Source organism: Peromyscus leucopus, chromosome 1 (assembly GCF_004664715.2).
Source record: "Peromyscus leucopus breed LL Stock chromosome 1, UCI_PerLeu_2.1, whole genome shotgun sequence".
NCBI classification, from domain to species: domain Eukaryota; kingdom Metazoa; phylum Chordata; class Mammalia; order Rodentia; family Cricetidae; genus Peromyscus; species Peromyscus leucopus.
The window spans coordinates 18,232,021-18,252,054 of NC_051063.1; the positions used below are offsets into that span (position 1 = coordinate 18,232,021).

Below are 20,034 nucleotides of genomic sequence, written 5' to 3' on the forward strand. Positions count from 1 at the left end.
CTGAAATGTTCTTCATGAAGTTGGGAGGCAGTTTTCAGATTATGATGAAACACAAATAATGTTCCAAATACCACGCACGGGGTCCCTCTTCCCTAGAGACGAGGGAGGCTGCTGCTCACGGGAACTGCTGCTCAATGCACATGCACAGACGCCTAGGTTAAGCTGAGGAGGGCAATCCCTGCTGGGGTAAGGGATAAGCTTGCTGGCTTTAGGGAAGTGGGGTTGGCTTTCTAGAACCAAGAGAAAGAAAGAGTGGTCAGGGCATGAGACACAGGCTGGCTCTTTTCCCTACCCAGAGGATGAAAAGGACTTACTCAGTTTTTGAATAGGTAATGAATTCATACGATTCCAAACTAAGTGCATACGAACAGATATACACAGAGACGTCTTCTTCCAATCTGGGATCCCCACTCCAGAGGCAGCTCTAGGTCTTCACAAAGACTCTATAAAGGAGCTTAGCTTTAAACAAGTGCTTCGATTTAGATCAAAGTGTTTCTGGGCCATTTCCTTACTCATACTTAAAAAGTCATAAAAGCCATCTGTCCTTGTAAATGTGGTAAGGGCCAGGCATCACTACCTCCCACCTCATCCCTGCCTGCTCCACCAACAGGAAAATTGGTTGATGCTTTGCAGTGAAACAAAACCAAGGTCTTGAAAAACAGAAGATGAAAGAAACCGGGGCACTCAGGTCAAGGGCCTACCCTAAGTGTGTCCTGGTCTCTCAGTTTCCTACCAGACATGGCAGGAACTGGTTAAAAGACTCACTGGTATCAAAGGCTGGAGACCTCTGGCCCTCTCTCCCTGACTCTCAGTACAGCCTGGAGTCCCCAGAACTGACTCTGTAGGGGAAGAAGGCTGCTGTGTCCAGGCCTAGAAAGGAGAAGCAGGCTGGAAGGATGAGGTACAGAAATGAGGTGATGGAGGCAGAAAGGTAAATAAGGACTGCAAACATTTCCTACACCAGTGTGTGCCCAGGTGCCTGGGAAACTCTACCAGCTCCCACTGTGGGATCACAAAACCAAAAGACGGCCATCTCCCTGGCAAAGAACTGCTAGGTGATCTGGGACATATCATTCAGCCATCCTGACATTGGTTGCTTTGGGAGGAATAAGGACTAAGCAATTTCATCACATTTAAAATGCAACACTAACAATTACATCAATGAAAATGTAGTTCCTCAGATATGCTTGCCACTTAACAACTTCATGAATCTCGTGGCCACGGACTTAGTGCAGATTATTGAATGCGTCCACCGTTCTAGAAAGTTCTACTCGATAACACTGGCCTGGAACATAAGGTTCAAACCCTTTACACCAGCACCCAAGGCTGACTCAGAGTCAAGCCCACGCTACTACCTGCTATGTGCCCCAGATACCAACACTGGGCTGAGCTCAAGTTAGCGTTTCCTGTCCCGCCAGCAAGTCACCCTCATCCAAGTATGTGTCATGCTCACCAGATGCCCCATCATGTAGACAAGAAAGTAAATGAGAAGGTACAGCCACTAAAGAGTGTCTGAAAGCAAAAAGACATAAGCTTTTTTTTTTCTTTTTTAGATGAGGTTTCTCTGTATAGCCTTGGCCGTCCTGGAACTCACTCTGTAGACCACGCTGGCTTCAAACATAGACCTGTCTGCCTCTGCCTCTGGAGTTCTGGGACTAAAGGCATGACATTAGGAAATTTTGACCCCAGCAAAATGCTCTCCCAGCTTAGAAGCTTCCAGCTCCTTGAGACTTGTGATGATTAAACAAAATGCCTGCCGCTTGTCTTGGCACGTAATACTGATTTGGGTCATTATTTAAATTTGTTTTTGTTTTTGTTTTCACATGGGACTATGTTTTTCTCCCAAATAAACTGAGCGGTACTGGGAAGCAGAGACAAGTTCTCGAAGGCTTTTTTTTTTTTTTGCAGGTTTTTCTTTCCTCCTTCGTTTTTCTTATAGCAAGGATGTGTCAGAGTTTGCAAACTGACTGGCGTTTGCCAGTGACAAGGGTTCCACTGGCATGTTGCTTTGCCCAGAGTGAACTGCAAAAACAAACTTCTAAATTAGTTGATGATTAAAAACCTGGGAGATTTCACATCAAGAGTCGTATTTCTGTTTTCCTAAGAAAACCAGAGTGTATGGCAGACTAGGGTGTACATTCATGCACAGCTCAGTTAGCAGCAGCTGAGTGCCACCCACCCCCAAAGGAAGGCATGTATCTCTACCATAGTTCCCATAGTTATAGCGAAACCTGTTTCCTGCCTGGCTCCTGGAGGCTTTTGTGTTTACAACTCCAGCGGAAGACATTCGGCAAATTAACCGAGAGTGGAAATCCTAGACTCTGTAAACACAGAGAGGCAGCCATTAATGCCTGCCGTAATGGGCAACATGTTTGTTTTACACAGCTAAAACCGGACTTGTTTTAGCCCTTAGTTGAAGACATTAACCTTATGGGTTTAGCTTAGTTCCTCCTGGGCTTGCCAAGAATTGATAACAGATTAGAGAAATGGGCAACTGGAAGAACTAAGAGCAGCCAGCTCAACAATCCCATGCAAACGATCAAGACACCAAGAGTTCTCGAACACTGACTCTTCCCTAAAGAAGATGGAAATCATTCCACGGACAGAGTGGCGTGTTGCTGGCTGTTGCCCACCTAATCTGGGGCCCCACACAGAAAGCCCAAGACTACTGGTTTACACTGGTCCACAGCGGCTCCTCTCACTACCTCAGTAGAGGCCACTGAGCCTATAGTTGTTTTTCATGTCACACTTCTCCCAGTCATCAGAAACATCTTCACAGACTCCTTTGGGGTCCTTCTTGTTCCTGGCAGTAGATGGGAAAGGGAGAGGTCCTTAACCTGGGTTATTTTCAGTCATTAGAAATAACGATCGCCAAGGCTCTTTACGAAACAGATCCATACTGCATCGTCAGAGCTTCAGAACTCGGAAGGAAAGGACTTACAATCACATCTAGAGGAGTGCAGGGTAGACTTGATGCACTCATAGCCGGGGCTGGGGGCGGGGCATCATTTCCAACATCTCTGTACACTTACAAAGTATTACTTTTATGTTTGCATGAAGGTCATGAGCAAAACATGAAGCTACAGGGGCAACTCATGCACTGTGCTGATGGAGAAGAAGGGAAGGAGACAAATTTGTCATTCACTGGGACTACTAACCCAACCAGGCACCAACAGTCCTTGCAGTATTTAATCCGTATTTCTCCCTATTGTTGGAAAGGAAACTAGTTTCTCCCCCATTCCTTTGAGTCAACATTCATTAACTCTGAACATTCTCACAACTAGAGTAATTGCTTTTAATAATCCCTTTTAATTTAAGTAATTCCTTTTAATAATATTCCTTTTACTAATCAGATCATCAAAAGATTCCTACACTATTGTGTTTCTTAAAGCATTGTTGGTGTGTTTGCACACGCATGTGCGTGCACCCAAAGGCCTTCTTAACTTTCTTCTGTCTCTTTCTTTCTATAGGAATTATTACAGCACCCAAGCTTTTCATTTTTATGACTTTCTCAACATTGCTGAGTCAAATATCCATTAATTGTAGAGTCTTCTCAGCTTTCCTGCATTTTGGACCAGGGTACACTTGGCAAACAGTGGCATGTTGGGATCATATTCTTTCTATTATGTTTGTATGACAAAGGATTTCAGTCCAGAGCCTTGGTGGATGCTGACTGAGGATACTATCTGATGCTGACGTAAAGTAATGACAGGTCGGTGACTTAAGTGTCTCTCCACCGTTCCCATGCTTACTGGGGATGTCCCACTCGTGTCTAAAGGTAAGAACTGGTATCACTGTCTTTGGCTGGACACAGAAAGTTCCTAAGACCTGACATGTGAAATTCTTTAGTCTTTACCCTGCCAAATATTTTCCCTGACCACACCATCACTTTAGATGGCAATGTCCATGTTTGCATGTCTAGGTTTCTCTGAGTAGAAAAGGAGAGTTAAATAGGATCTAGAGGAAAGGAGCCCTTAGGAAATCAATGCTTCACACAGACGCGTGACGTGAATGCATGGTCAAAGCCAACATCTTGAGAAAGGTTCACACGCTAGTTGTCTATCAAAGAATAGTAAGCAGAAACAAAAAAAATAAGATATAATAAATCTCCAATACACAAACCTCCTAATCCCAGGGAGCAGGAGGACAAGAACTTTTAAAAGCTGTAACGTGTAAGGTTAACTTTTAAGTGGGAACGGTGGTGCTTAGGGCCATATTTTACCCAATAATGATAGCTTGACTGATTAGAGTCAAGAATTTTTCAGATTCAAAGAGAGGTAAGATACACTTGGAAGCCTGGGGAAAAAAAAAAGGTCTGTGGGAAGTGGACCAAAGACACAAAATCTTAGAGGGTTAAAAAAAAATGCAGGAGTGACAGCAATTCACACGTACACCTTTTTTCTTTCTTTCTTTTTTTCTAAGTTAAAGACCAAAAGTACTTAGTATTTTGCAGCGAGTCAAAGGACTCATATGCTAGGCATCGAATACCACGTGTTACTGAGAGTCTTCTTCCTATGAACAATGAGAGAGGCAGGAAAATAACTACCTTCCCACACTTATCTTCAAATGGCAGCTGGGGTGTGGAGAAAGATGTACCTCAAAGATAGCCATGTCCTAATGCTTGGACCCTAGGAATATGCTATGTTATGTGGTAACAAAGAGTTTAGGCTAGTGAACATTATGGTTGTTGATCAACTAACTTTAAAATAAGGAAATTACTTTGCATTGTCTGGGAGGGCACGGTGTAATTCACTGGTCCTTTGTAGTATTAAAAAGACACAGTCCAATAAAGAATCTTCCCTTGTTTGCAGCAGAAAGATGGGGGAGCATGGCTGATATGTAAAATTAAATTAAATTATAAAATAAAACTTAAAAAATGAGAATGAAGTTAAAATAAATTATATATTATAAAAAGTAATATATTATGACTAAGTGAGAGAAGTCAAAATAGCAGACCTCGTGAGTCAGTTGAAGAATTGAAATATAGCATGATACAAACTATTAATCTCAAATATAGATACCACCTTGACATAGAGAAAATGAAAACAATTGAGTACTAATAAACAGGTTTAAAAAAAAAAAAAGACTCCTCCAGCCACTGCTGGCATTGAGACAGAAGGAAGAGGTGATTCTGGGTACATCTGGCAACTGGATCGAACAAGGACTCAAATTCTCCCCTAACAGTTCTGGAAGGAATGCAGCTCTGTGGACACCAGCCACACCCCGTCAGACATCTGACCTTTACAACTCTGCAATGATACATTTTGTCATTTAAGCCACCAAGTTTTTGCTAATTCGGTAGAGCAGCAAGAGACAGTAAGATGGTCAACAACAGCTTTGGAGGCAGAAAAGCCGTAACAACATCAACCTGGCAACAGTGGAAGACTGCTCCTACTTTCTGGAGAAAGGAAAAGACTCACCTTTTTGTAGGTTTTTTCTTCATTTTGTTTTCCAGGTACTGTGTCTCCATTTTCAGCAGTTGACGACATCTGCAAAGGAGAAATATTTCCATTGGAAATCTGAATGCTGTTCTTTCAATGCAACATAATAATGCTGTTAAAGAAAAAACACTTCACACATTGTTTTTGTTGTTGTTACTGCCATTGTTTTTTCAAAGAAAGACAAGGATACAAAGGAAAAAGAAAAAGAAAATCCAAGAGTATTTATTGGGAGAATACTTAACTCTAAGTCTGAAGAAAGATGCTGTAGACGCTTAAACCCCTTTTCATGTGGATAGATTTCTTGTTAAAAGCTATTTAAAATTTACTTTGCTTCAGATTGTTGTAAGAGCTCACTGTAAAATTATCTGGAAAGTACCAAAATTATGAATCAGAACACACACACAACTCCACTCTTAATTCTACTTCCCTGAGGCAGCTCTGTGAGTCATATTTTAGCACAGCTGTTTCACCTTTTGACATATGCATTTTGATATAAAAATGATAATATCCATCTTGGTGTTTTCATTGAACACTGATATAATAAGAATGTGTCCCTTTTATGATTAAAAAAATCCTTCCTGGGAAAAGAATATTTTCTTTTAGATGCAAGGAGACATCACTGTGTGAATCCAATTGTGTGTGAGAACTTTAGTTAATAATGCTAATATTGATGGATAGTTGAAGTGGTCCAAAAATTTTGCTTCTGCAAATAATACAGTAATTATCTATGCTTATATCTTTGTCCAATATCAATGTTATCTTGGACTCAATTCCTGGAATGACTAAGTCATACCAACGTATTAACACTTCAAAGCTCTTACTAATATACTAGTAAATTGCCTTCCAAGAAGTCTATACCCACTCATAGCCCTATCTGTAGTGAGTGGGAGCTTGTCTTATTGACTACTAGATTTTAGATATCTTTGATAATTTGATAGGTCAAATAAGGGCAATCCTCATTTTAATTTTCATTTTGAAAATTACTAATGAAGATTAAATTTTCCCCACATCATTGTTATATCTTTATATGTTTCTTTTGAGTTTCCCATACTTTTGCTAATCTATTAGGGTCTTAGCATTTTAATATTTTAAATCTATAATTGTTAGTAGTATTTGTAATTTCCCTTTTAACTCTAAGTTTTGGGACTATCACTTTATTACTAAGCACATTATTAGTGTTTTTCCATGCTGCTATGTGCCTTTTAATCTGTTTTTAAAATTTTGACGCAGAGAGGTTTTAGTTTTACATATGCAAAACTATGTATTAACGTTTCTAGTTTTTTCAAGTGCATTTAAGATAAAATATCTTTCTAACTGATAGACATTAGATATTCAAACATGTTTCTTTTTATTTGTTTTTGTTTTTGTTGTTTTGTTTTGGCGCCTGTCCTGGAGTTCCCTCTGTAGCTCAGGCTGGCCTCAGACTCAGAGATCACCTGGCTCTGTCTCCCAAGTGCTGGATCCACCACCACTGCCCGGCTCAAACATGTATTTTTAAACACTTAATAGGCATTCATATTTGACTTCAAATTCATAAAAAAACTAAAGCCTGTTACTTCTGTGACAAATAAGGGCACCTACAATCATCAGGGAGCTGCAAAACTTCAGGATCTTTTTTAAATTACTAAAAAAATGTCACATATCCTAACTTGGTCATATTTTTCCCCTCCCCTAACTCTTATCAGATCTTTCTTACCTCCTTTCTCACCCAATTTCATATCTGCCCCTCTCAAAAAAAAAAAAAAAGACAAAAAATAACTTAATTAAAACAGCCAAACAAACTTTAAAAATAGAAACATCAAAACAAAATGTGCACAACAAACCCAAACAAACATGAAGTCTGATTTGTGTTGGCCAACTGCTCCCTGACTTGGGGCCTGATCTGGAGTGGGGTTGATACACTCAGTGAAACTCCACTGGAGAAAGCCGATATTCATCTTCCCAGCAGGAGTCAACTGCAAATAGCTGCTTGGTTAGGAGTGGGACTCTGTGCCTGCTCCCTCTCTGTGCTGAGATTCTGTCTGGTTTGAACCAGTGGGGGTCTTATGGGTGCTATCAGAGTCTCTGTGAGTTCAGACATGTTCCAGTCCTGTTGGGTCTGGAAGATGTTGTCTTCCTCGGAGTCATCCACCACCTCTGACTCTTGCAATCTTTCTGCCTCTTCTTTCATTTAGATCCCTAAGCCTTGAGGGGAGAGGTTTTGTGAAGACATATCATCTAGGGTTGAATGCTCCAAAGTCTCTCACTTTCTGCTCACGGTCCAGTTTGGAACTCTTTGTTAATTACCATTGACTCCAAGAATACTTCATGATCTTAAATTACACGAATGACATTTAATACCCCAGGGAGAGACAGATCTGACTTCCTACAAGCTTTTGAATCCTAGTCTTTTAGTAAGTACAGTATTTGTAGCATCAAAGAATTAGCCAGCCATGTCTCCACACCTGAACTAAATAACTGAGTTCACCCTTGATGTTGGGTGCTTGACATGACTAAGGCCATTTAGAAGAATGAAGATATGGACTTAGATGAGCCCACCTCACCAGGTCGACTGCTACCACAATTAACCCCCTGCCCCCCACACACCCTCTTTCCTCTCAGACCGACTCCATTCAACCTGTCCGTATTATAACTGGGAGTCCACAAAGACATCTGTTTCACTAAAAGTCTGCTTTATTTGTTTAAAGAAGAACTGTTTTTTTCCTAGTTTCCTTAGAATAGTACTTCCACGGGGTTCTGAATAAAATGCTAGGAAGATTAAAATACTCGAAAGACTCAGTGATATCAGCTCAGGAAAAAAAAGCCACCCTTCAGCTCAGGATAAAAAGCCAACCTTCAGTCTCTCAAGAGAAGAAGGACCTCCCTGAAGAATGCCATGTGAGCAGCTGTGCTTCTCAGACCCTCAGCTTTGAAAATGGAAACCACTTCAACAGCCACTCTGTGGGGAGTTGAGAAACAACCTCTGGGAAATGGACTAATTGACAAGAATGGAGGGCAGTGAGCAGAGAATCTCAAAGTTGATTCATTACTTTGTAAATCACTCCTGACTTGACAGTGGGGAAGAGAAGGTGGAAACTATGCCAGTGTATTCAATTCATTTAAATTCCTTTTTAGAAGCACAACATAGATAAAGGAGGGCCATGGTAGTGATGGGTGGCCTATCCATTGCTGATAGTGCTTCTGCCCCCCACCCTGGAGTAGTGTTACAAATGAAATCTGATCAATATCTATTGATATTCTCCCTTTATCACCCCTAAAGAGGCAACTGAGTTCAAAGTTGTTATTTTCTTCTCACCCACAGTGGCCAGTCTTCCCACCTCAGCCAATGCAATCAAGATGATCCCCCACAGGCATGTCCAGAGGCCTGTCTCCCTGGATATTCCAGACCTCCCAAACTGACAACACTAATGGCCACAAGAGCAAACTACAGGGGACTGTTAAACTGGCCACAGTGGAGTCACTCTCTGTCCTTACTTAGGCTTGTTATGTTTCTGCACTGGGAACAATGCCTACTTGCAAGTATGTCAACTAATATAATCAGAGATGACAACATTATGATCACCCTATCTCTATAAAGGAAAGGAGAGAAGATGTTCTGAGAAGTACTGCTGATTTACCTAAAGATGAGATTGCAGATGAATTCAGCATTCTTTTTAACATTTTGCTATATAGTATTTGTTTAAAATGAAGAATTCTAAGGTGATTAAATATTAGCCAGGCATCACAATTCATGGCATTTTCCTCCCCTGCCATGCTCTGTCCTCCACGCACGGACAGATATTCAAAACTTTCCGTGTCCTGTTTGCTTGATGTTTGTTTGAAATTTGATACGGCCAACGTTAAATGTCATGAACTAGGTAGGTAAATAAAGACACAGTAGGAAAATTAAGTGCTGTGTAGAGCATCTGTCAGGATTAGGAATACAGAATACGTTTCCTTACCTTTGTAAATAAAATGGCAAGTCATCTGTAGTTGGTAGTGACGGGTGGCCGACTCATTGTTGACGCTGCTTTTGTCCCCCAGGTTCCTGTTAGAAAAGAGATCACTGGTCAATATTAAGTGATAATCCTCATTTCCTATTCCCCCAAAGGATCAGATGTGGCTCTAGGATTGAGTAGTGAGACTACAGGGAGGGGTGCACATGAAGGAGTAAATAAAGTGGGTACCAAGAGGATAAACCACAGGACCCAATGTGTTCTAAATACACTGTAGTGTCCAATTTAACTTCCAAGTCCCTACTTGACCCAGCAAAGGACATGATTTGCATCTAGATACAGAGTCTCCAACAGATAAAAGCAGTGACTCAAACCACAGAGGCTGGACTGAATATTCCTCTATTAGTTTTCATACAGGATTCTTTTCTTGACATTTAAATAATCTTTAGACAGTAGTTATATGATAAATCAACTGATTTTTTTATTAGCATTGCTTAGATAATATATTCCAAACAATACTTCCAAAAACTTTTGGTTATAATTATATTTAGCATAGAAGAGATAGCAGCTCATTGTAATTGTTGTTGGTTGTTTTTGATCTTTTTGGGGGCCCGCCACCCAGCTCCCAAATAAATCACACATGAAAGCTTATTCTTAATTATAAATGCCTGGTCTTAGCTTGTTTCTTGCCAGTTTTTCTTAAATTAGTTCATCTACCTTTTGCCTCTGGGCCTTTTCCTTTCTTCTGTATATCTTACTTTCATTCTTACTCCATGGCTGGCTGTGAGGCTGGGTGGTTGGCCCCTGATGGCCTCCCCTTCTTGTTCTCTGGCTCTTCCTTCTCTTTTTTCCTTCCATTTATTCTCTCTGCCTGCCAGCCCCACCTATCCTTTCTCCTGCCTTGCTATTGGCCATTCAGCTCTTTATTAGACTACCAGGTGTTTTAGACAGACACAGTAATACAGCATCAAGGAGTTAAACAAATGCAACATAAAAGAACACAACACATCTTTGCATCATTAAAACAAATGTTCCACAACATAAACAAATGTAACACATCTTAAATTAACCACAACAGTAATCTTTTTTTGTTCAGCACCAGAGATTGAACCCAAGGCATGCACTTTACCATGGAATTACACTCTCATACCTTTTTATTGTATGCCCAGGCAAGATCTTGCTAAGTTTCCCAGGTAGCCTTGAATTTGCTATATTCCTACCTCAGCTTCCTGAGTATCAGGAATTGCAGGCACATGCCACCATGCCTTAATCATATTCAACTTTCATATTCAACTTTAAACTGTAGATAGGTATAACATAAAAATAAGTTAGGTCTTACACTCATATCTTCCTAGAGATAATCAACATCAACAATTTGTTACATTGCTATAAAAAAAACTCCCCTATGCTTGTTACTTGCATATGCACACGTGTGTGCACACACATGCACACTTCCACTTGCTCTTAGCAGCACTGATTATATATATATTATATATATATACATACACATATCAGTATGTATATATGTATATATATACATCTTCCTGTTTAAAATAACTGTACAGTACAGATTAAGCAACTGTGGACATCCTAAATGGAATATCTATATCAGCTTGCCCACCCCCAAAAGCTCAGGGTATATCATGGAAGAGGGGGCAGAGAGATCGTAAGAGTCATGTATCTTGATAAAGATACATGCTCAGCTATGTTCATAGCCGCACTATTTGTAATAGCCAGAAACTGGAAACAACCTAGATGCCCATCAACGGAAGAATGGATGAAAAAAATGTGGTACATATACACAATGGAGTACTACTCAGCAGAGAAAAACAATGAAAGCATGAAATTTGCAGGCAAATGGATGGAACTAGAAAAAATCATCCTGAGTGAGGTAACCCAAACCCAGAAAGACAGTCATGGTATGTACTCACTCATAAGTGGATTCTAGATATAAAATAAAGAACAATCAGACCACAACCTATAGAACCATGAAGGATATATATATATATATAGCATGTAGGTCCCTAGGACGACTGTGGCTTATAATAAATTTTGGTTTTACTCAATTATTGAAAAAAAAATAGCCAAACGAATGGAAACACATGAACTATGAACCAAAGGTTGAGGGGCCCCCAGCTGGATCAGGCCCTCTGAATAGGTGAGACAGTTGATTGGCTTGATCAGTTTGGGAGGTATCTAGGCAGTGGGACCGGGTCCTGTGCTCATTGCATGAGTCGGCTGTTTGAAACCTGGAGCTTATGCAGGGACACTTGGCTCAGTCTGGGAGGAGGGGACTGGACCTGCCTAGACTGAGTCTACCAGGTTGATCGCAGTCCACGGGGGAGGATTTGCCCTGGAGGAGGTGAGAATGGGGGGTGGGCTAGGGGTAAGGGGAGGGGGTGGGAGGGGGGAGAATAGGGGAACCCGTGGCTGATATGTAGAACTAAATGGCATTGTAAAATAAAATAAATAAAATTAAAAAAAAAAAAAAGAGTCAGAGGTTGGGGAGGAATTGGGCAAAACTGTGTCTCCTGGATATGACATCATCAATTCAGTCATGAACTCACCACAGTTGTGCACCGCACATGATCGTTTTTAAAAAAGTATATACCGAGGGGTGACCTGGATGCTTTGTTATGAGGTTTTGGTACTAAGGATACATTTCATAAAAATGCAAGACTTTATATACAACCAATTTTTTACTCAACTCTTAGAATTTGTAACATCTCTGGATAAAATTTTAGAAATTTGCTGTGGGCCCTGTGGGCCCCGGCCCCCGACTGTGAGTGGCTGCCGCCTTGCTTGCTGACCTTGACCAGATGTCCTCCCTATTCAGATTCCCTGCCGGTAGCTGGCCAGTAATTGGTATTGTTTGACCTAATTATCTTCATCAGTTCTCATGTATAGTTCTTGAGACTCTGAACTAAGAGGTGTTTTTTGTAAATCTTCAAAATTTTGCATTTCAAGCCATCAGAAGTTATTTTTCTTCTTAAATTAAAAAATATATATGTATATATACACACTATATATACATATATATAATCAGAATGTGGGGGAGGGAAGCTGAACACAAGCCTTTTTTTAAGTAAAAATAATTCTGTTTTTTTCTAGTTCCCTCAAGGAAAACTTTTAACTTAAATTTTCAACAGAATAATTCCTAAAGATATGTACAAGTAAAATGAGCGATTTTGCTATGTAGTCTTTTGAAGATATAGTTCTCATTTTATCCTGAAACCCAAACTTACTCCAAATCACAATTAGCATATTAACTTGGTCAGGCACAGTTGTACGCAGTTCCAGAAAGCAACAGCGTATCACCAAGCTCTATTCACCCAGGAAAAACAGGACTGGTCCTACTCACTTCAGAACAATTAAATCCCAGCTATTTGATAACGTTCCAGTCCAGGTGACAACAATGAAGTTTATGGATATCTGCATATTTCATCTTGACTTTCCAAAGTGGCCAAAGGGAGTTCCTTGCAAGTTAGCTGTACCTGGCCGAAGCTGAAGAAGCTGTAACTTCATCACCTGACCCATATTTCCAGTGCTCTTTAATTTATCTTAAAAGAAGGCTGACTGAGGATTCATTTCTACCAGCCACCAAAGCCAGCGAGGCTGAGTTAGTCACGGTGATGGTGTGATGATGAATTTGGCCATTGTGTCTGAGTGTGTCTACCACTCTGACGACTTGTAGATCCCAGGGCCTCCTTCACCTTAAAGGCAGAGGTGCCACAGATTTCCCAACTGTTCCCCTTCTTCTTCAAGCTACTTCTCAATCTCCTTCAAGACAAGATTTGAATCCAACACCCTTCAACTGGTGGAAGTAGCTTCAATCTGATGTAATCAAAAGGAACTGATGGCATCAGGAAGAGACATCTTGTAGAGGCCTTTCATTTCATTGTTAATACTTTTGCTTTCCCGGTTAATAATTCTTCCTTGGGCTAGAGACATAGCTTGGCAGCAGAGCACTTGCCTAGTGTGTTCAAGGTTCGGGGTTCAATCCCCAGTACTGACAAAAACATTCCTTCATTTGGGAGGGGTTTAAAACTTAGATATAATCCTTTTCTTTTTCATTCTTTTTAGAAAAAAGTAGTAGCGTTCCTCACCACATTAATGATATTTCCATTAAGAGTTTGTTTTTGTTTTAATGGTACGTCAGGCAGTCCAGACTGGTCTCCACCTTGACATGTGGTTGATAGTCACTTGGAGCTATGATTCTCCAGCCTTCACCTCCAGAGCACTGGGATTAAACTCATGTATGATACCATGTGGGGGTCTTGTGGTGCTGAGGACCGAATGCAGGCCTAGCTAAATACTAGGGACTGAGGCAGGATCTTGCTACACAGCTCATACTGGCCTTGAACTTATAATCCTCCTGTCTCAGCCTCCTGAGTGCTGGCATTACACACGTTTCCATACCCACCTGGTTTAAAGTATGGGTGGACTTGCATTCTCCCCCATTTTCCCTTTCTGTTGGGGGTCAAAACTAGGGCCTGATGCATGCTGGGTAAGCACTCTACTACTGACCTACATCCCCAAGTTTGCTATTCTAAATTTTATCATACACCAGTTACCAAAAGCACCGGATTGAGTCTGCTCCCACCAGCTCTACAGTTTGTTTTTCACTAGTATTTCTTAAAATGGACTTGTACAGTTTTTAATCTGAATTTGCTACTTGATAGGAGATTAAAAAAATTCACATCTGTTGTGAAAAATTATATTTTGGCTTGTTTCCAACATACATTCTTATAATTAATTATACATGTTACTGTATTTATTGTTTCTTATTCCTTTGCTGGGTTTATCAAGTTTATAAATCAATTTCTTTTTTTTTCTTCCTGGTAATTTAAAAGTTCCATATATACTTGTTCATAGTTATCATTCTACTTTAAATCAATTTAAAAGATCTTTCTTTTGTTGTTGCAATACTGGGGGTCAAACCTAGGGCATTTCCCACAGTGGGCAAGCACTCTACGACTGAGTTATATTCCCAGCTATATTTTTTTCAGTAAAAACAAAATGACTATATACGTCCCTGATTCCCAGGTATTTTTCCAATGCCATAACGCGTTTTGTGTGTTCACATTTGCGTGTGCGTGTGTGCGTGTATTACAGGGTCAGCAATCATCTCAGCTCACAGCTAGCACCTTCTGAGTCAGCCTCTGCAGGGAGTCAGTCACCCTAGGTCATAAAAACCTCCTGGGGCAGCCTTTTCTGCGGTCAGATGACAAGGCAGTACTCTTCCTCATGCAGTCAGCCCAGGCTCTGTGGTTTCTTCATGGGAGTTTGGCCTTGTGCTTCCTCATAGCTTGCTTTAGCTCCCTTAGGCTGCTTTATCAGAGGACCATAGGCTTAAAGTGACAAATTTGTTTTCCCACAGTTTTCAAGGCTGAAAGTTCAAAATCAAGTCTCTTACAGGGCCATGATCTCTCTGAGACTCTGGGTAGACCCATTCCTCACTCTCTGTGGAGGCCCACAAAGGTTTCCTAGTGAGATCTGAGCTTGCTTTACCCAGCAGGGCTGCCTAGAGGATTGCTTGACCCCTTGTGTTCACTTGGCTGTGCTAAGGGGAGTAAGGGGAGGTCTTTTGCCCAGTCCTTGGCAGTCCTATAAAAGGTCCTTTAGAAGATACGGAAGGGGCCGGTGGATACTGATCCAGGCCCTCCGGAGACTATCCTGTGTTTCTATTTCTCTCCCCTCTATCCTTCTATCTAAATATTTCTCCCTCCTCCCTCCTCAAGAGTACCCTGGGGAAAAAATGGGAGCAGGCCTCCCACAGAGAAATGGGTAGGCATCCCATACCTCTCCCTAATTTTTGGTGGTGGCCATCCATCTTTGCATTCTTTGGCTTATACTCCATCACTCCAGTCTTGGCCTCTTTCACCCCACAGCATATTCACCAGGTGTCCCTGTCTACACATGACATTTTCCTTATTTCCTGAACCACTCTTGCTTAGAGCCTAACCCAACAACTTCATCCTCACTTGAGATCACGTGCACAAGTACTTGAAGTTAGGCCTTTAATGTATATGTTTTTGGAGAGCACAATTCTCACAACACAGTTAATTCTGCATACATGTCATGCACCTAAAACTTAGTTCCAGCACCTGCTTCTAAAGAATCCAACCTGTGACATCTCCTTTTTTCTTCCTTAAGCACAGATAAGCACACTTGGGATGTTTTTCATTTTCTCATTTCCCACTTTAGACCATCCATCAAACACTTTCTCATAGTCAGGACCACTTCTGCTTCAAGGAGTCTTAATGACTGACAGCTCACAGTCCCATCGTTTAGACTTGACCACACATTGTGATGGTTGATCATTATTGCCAACTTGGCTGGATTTAGAATCATCTAGAAGACACACTTGAAGAGTCTGGAAGAGATTCCAGAGAGGTTTAAGTAAGTAGGGAAGGTACATTCTGAATGTGGGTGGCACAATCCTCTGGGCTGGGTTTGGACTGAGTAGAAAGGAGAAAACAGAAAGTGAGCGAGCACCACTATTCGTCAGTCTTGGCCCTCTGGATACAATGTAACCACTTGCCCATATTCCTGCTTCCGTGCCTTCCCCACCTAATGGACTGTATCCTCTCCAACTGCGAGGCAAAGCCACCCCTCCCTTTCCTTGGATTGCTTTTGTCCAGGATTTTGTCACAGAGAAGCAAAAAGTAGCTAACGCATTTGATCAGGCTTGCTGCTACCCACTTTCTTTAGTTCTTTGGCCTCCCCTGTCCTGATGCTTTTGGTTCCGTTCTCATCTGACAGAAGTACTTCTAGCAGTTCCTCCAGGAGCAGTGCACAGACTCACTCCGACTCACTCCACGTGTAGAAATAGCTTTCCTTCATCCTCATGAATACATCTTTCTGGCAGTAGAAGGCTCTTAGTTCACTATCCTTTTCTTTGTGTCCCTCGTTTCTAGGGAAGCACTTCCATGTTAGAGCCCCAGGAACCTGTTTTGGGATTTTTCTTCATCTGGAAAGCTGTGTGTTTTCTTTTTCAATACACAGTTCAAAATTCCCCAATGACCAAGCTTTTGTTTCTCATTCATCTTCCCCGTAAAGTGAAATTGACGAGAAGCTAATATATGGAGATCCCAGTTGATGATCTGACACAAACCATGAGGAAATTTTAGACTCTCTCAGTGAGGAACAGACTGCATATCCTCCAGGCAGTCCTCTGTGAAGGGCATTCTTCACAATCAACCTTTTGATACGAATTGGACAGGGTTGCATCCATAGTATCTGCCAGGGCACAGAATGCAGAAAATCCAATGGCCAATTAAGGAAATAATCTCCTTAGGAAATGTGTTGAAATGCAATTTGACTCATGATTCCAAGTTAAAGCTCATTAAAAAAAACAACTTCTGAAATTAAACACAGCCATCTTCTACGGTCACATAGTAAGATATGGGAGAGAAAGCTGGGTAACCTAATACAAGCCAGGAGATGAGAGGGTCTGCCATTGTTTGTGACTCTGATTATCTACCTGTGTTTCTGGTGTGTACTGTCTGGATTCTGTTACCTTAAAGAGCAAATAACTCAGGAGCTGGGGGGAGGCTCAGCTGGTGAAGTGCTCCTTGCACAAGCACAAAGACTTGGGTTTGATCTCCCGTGTAGAAGGCCAGGCATGGTGGGCTGTACATACGTGTAATCCCAGTGCTGGAGAGGCCAGCAGGTAGAGCTCTGGAGCTCACTGGCCAGCCAACATAGCGGAATTGGTAAGCTGGGGTCCATGAAGAGATTGTCCCAAAAAACTGGATAGATGGTTCCTGAGGAACACCCGAGGTTGATCTCTGGCTTCATATGTGTACACACTAACATGCACCTGTGCCCAAATACTTTTGTGTCGACACACATATGTCCTCTCATATACAGGAAGAAGGAGAAATCATTAATACTATCCCCACCTAAAGCGTTCACCTTTGACCATACTTGGGCATAAACCCAGCTTGTGGCGGACACATTATCTCCCCTTCGTCTACAACCTATATAATTTCCCTGCTTTAGTTTGGGGTGTATGACTTCTGCCTCAATCTCTGGGACTGGAAAACTCACCTAGGAGTTGCTTTGCTCAAATAAGTCTGTTCTTTTGCTTTTTCAATTCGACTTGATCTGGCTTACAGTGTATTATTGGGGTACAGAAAACCTATTACCTGGCAGAATGCAGAAGCTAAACTACAGTTCGAGGCCCCTAAGGACCACCTGCTAAAACCAGTTGATCCCATAGAGTACCTGAGCTAGGCAGATGAATTCCCTGAACAGATCAAGAGTAGGGAATGATGGAAGACAAGCATGCCAGTGACCGGACAGAGAGCAAACCAGAAATGAAAATGAGAGTAAGAAGGTAGATGTGAGGTGAGGAGTGTAAGAATCATGGCTCTCGATGGAAAGGTGGACTGTGAGCAGCTGGCAAAAGAGCCTCCATTTTTATGACTCTTGGGTAAGAGCTTCAGTGGATCACAACCAGAGCTGCCGAGTTCCACCTCTGGCCTCAGTGAGCTGAAGTGTGACAGAAGAGTAAGGCTATGACACCGGACAGTTATATGTCAATGGCTCGCAGCCCAGGTTAGAGGTGGGAGAGGTGAGACCAGGCTCCGAGCCACTGGACTTCAGATCCAATGTTCTTTCTGGTGTGGTAACACCCCGCCTTCTACTCCTTAAAAACAACTAGAAGACTAATACATGCTATGCTGCACTTTTGAATTTGTAAATGCAACTGAAAGGTTGGCCTACAGTATTAGTTCACATAATTATTTCATGTAAAAACGTGTTCTACTTTAGTGAGTCTCAACCTAGAGGGCATTCTTAATTTCCAAGGTGGAGGGGGAGCTGTTTAAAACAGCTCCACAGCTACTGAATGTTTTAGATGCTATATCATACCTGGGGCCATGATGGAGGGCTTTAGCGGGAAGCTTACAGTCCCAGATTCTTAGCTAGGTCCACATACTTCACACCGACGAATTTGAGGCAAGGTCAAATGAGGAGGAAAAGTGGCTAGTTATCCAAGTAGGTCAACAAACAGACACCAGGGGGCAGGGATCCTAACTACAAGCCCTTCCTGGTTTCACCAACAAAACAGCTCCTTAAACACCAAGGAAGTGTGCTAACTAGTTCCAATGCTTCAAAGTCCCGGTGTCTGTCCATCTCTGCTGCTGCCCCTCTGTGACCTCAGACTCTCACCAGGTTTCTTCTATCATAAGTTGTGCTGACCCAGTAAGGAGTTCTGGTGTGGTGCTGTTGCCAAATTCCTCAGATACAGCCTCACTTCAATCCTGTTTGGAGTGAGAAGGGGTCAGGAATTATTTAATCATCTGAGTGTTCCTGCCCCATGGAAACTGAGCATCCATAAGACATCCATATTTCAACGTTCTCCAGCCATTCAGGCTGTGTGTACATTCACATTTTCTAAATTCCTCAGAAACAAAAGGCAGATAAAGTATGTGTGGCCCTTGGTCACTTGTGCATGTCACAGCTAATCATTTTTACTTTAATCATTCTCTTTTCTTGTTCATTATGAAGACCAAATCAATCCATTCTTTCATTCATTCAATAAACGTTTAATGAGTATCACATGTCAGGTAGTGAGCCTGGCTCCAGGGCCATAATGGCAAAGACAGGGCCTAATTCTCACAGAAATCATGTCAGTGGGAGGGAAGGTGGGAGGAACATGCAAACAGCCATACACAATGCGGCATGCGCTTTGTTCTGGAGTTTTGCAGGAGGAACTGGGTCAGTCCAGTCTGTGAGGGTCACAGAAAGTTCCATTTCCATATCTGAGGAGCACAGAAATTGAACATAAGCAATATGCAGAGGACACAAGTTGAGAGGCAGCCTGGTGTAAGTGTAAACAGCCTTGCTGGGAAGAAAGTGCCGCCATAACCCCGTGTGTCCGAGAAGAGGCCCAGCATCCCTCAGTGAGGCATTTGGTGACAAGCAACAATAACAAAGGTGCAGAAGGGGGAGAAAGATTCCAAAGCGCAATGGGCCATTCTCCAAAACGCCACGATGGGCACCCAAACCACGCCAAGCTGAAAATAACCCTTGACATAGTTTCCAAAGTTAGACATGTCTACACTTTTCAGACTGGGAAAAATAAACCCTCTTGTTATATTAAGAAATCACATTCTCAGAGCTTTAAAGAACATAATATTTGCATAAACTCTTGAAGTGCAGAAAATTTGTATGCTATATGATTGCATAATAAAAGCCACATATACATACGTATGTCCAGATGTACGGTATGTTACATGTTTATGAGAAGTTCTAAAAATAGAACCAGAGTCTAATATTCATTGTAAATATTCTAATAGCCAATGTAAAGCGCTCCTATTCTTATGGAGAAAAATAATTTAAATGGAGCTTCAGTCTGTATTTCTAATATTTATATAGCCGAGCCACTGCCAAAACCGATTCCAAATGACAGCACCTGCTCTCTTTGAATCCAAAGGGAGATTAATCAAAACAAATCGTAGGCTCATACTCTCTCATAAAACACATGCATCAACCCTCAGAATGGCTCTCACAAAGTGAACCAACAGAATGGCTTGAAATGGTGATAACAAAGGCCCAGCATAAAATGAACCACTTGTAATGCGTTTTCCCAACAAAGGTTATGCCAGAAGAATTCATAAGCCGTTTCAAAACCGTTTCACCATGGG

At 41.6% G+C, this 20,034-nt stretch overlaps 1 protein-coding gene across 1 annotated transcript in view; it reads right to left on the bottom strand.

The window, feature by feature from the left end:
* Pip5k1b (phosphatidylinositol-4-phosphate 5-kinase type 1 beta) overlaps window positions 1–20,034 on the bottom strand; it is a 276,485-nt gene that overhangs the window by 151,818 nt on the left and 104,633 nt on the right. Inside the window, exons 2-3 of the mRNA XM_028894086.2 lie at window positions 9,383–9,468; window positions 5,421–5,489 (exon numbers count right to left, since the gene is read on the bottom strand). Coding sequence (XP_028749919.1) covers window positions 5,421–5,489 — 69 coding nt within the window. The 5' untranslated portion in view covers window positions 9,383–9,468. The remainder of the gene's footprint in view (window positions 1–5,420; window positions 5,490–9,382; window positions 9,469–20,034) is intronic.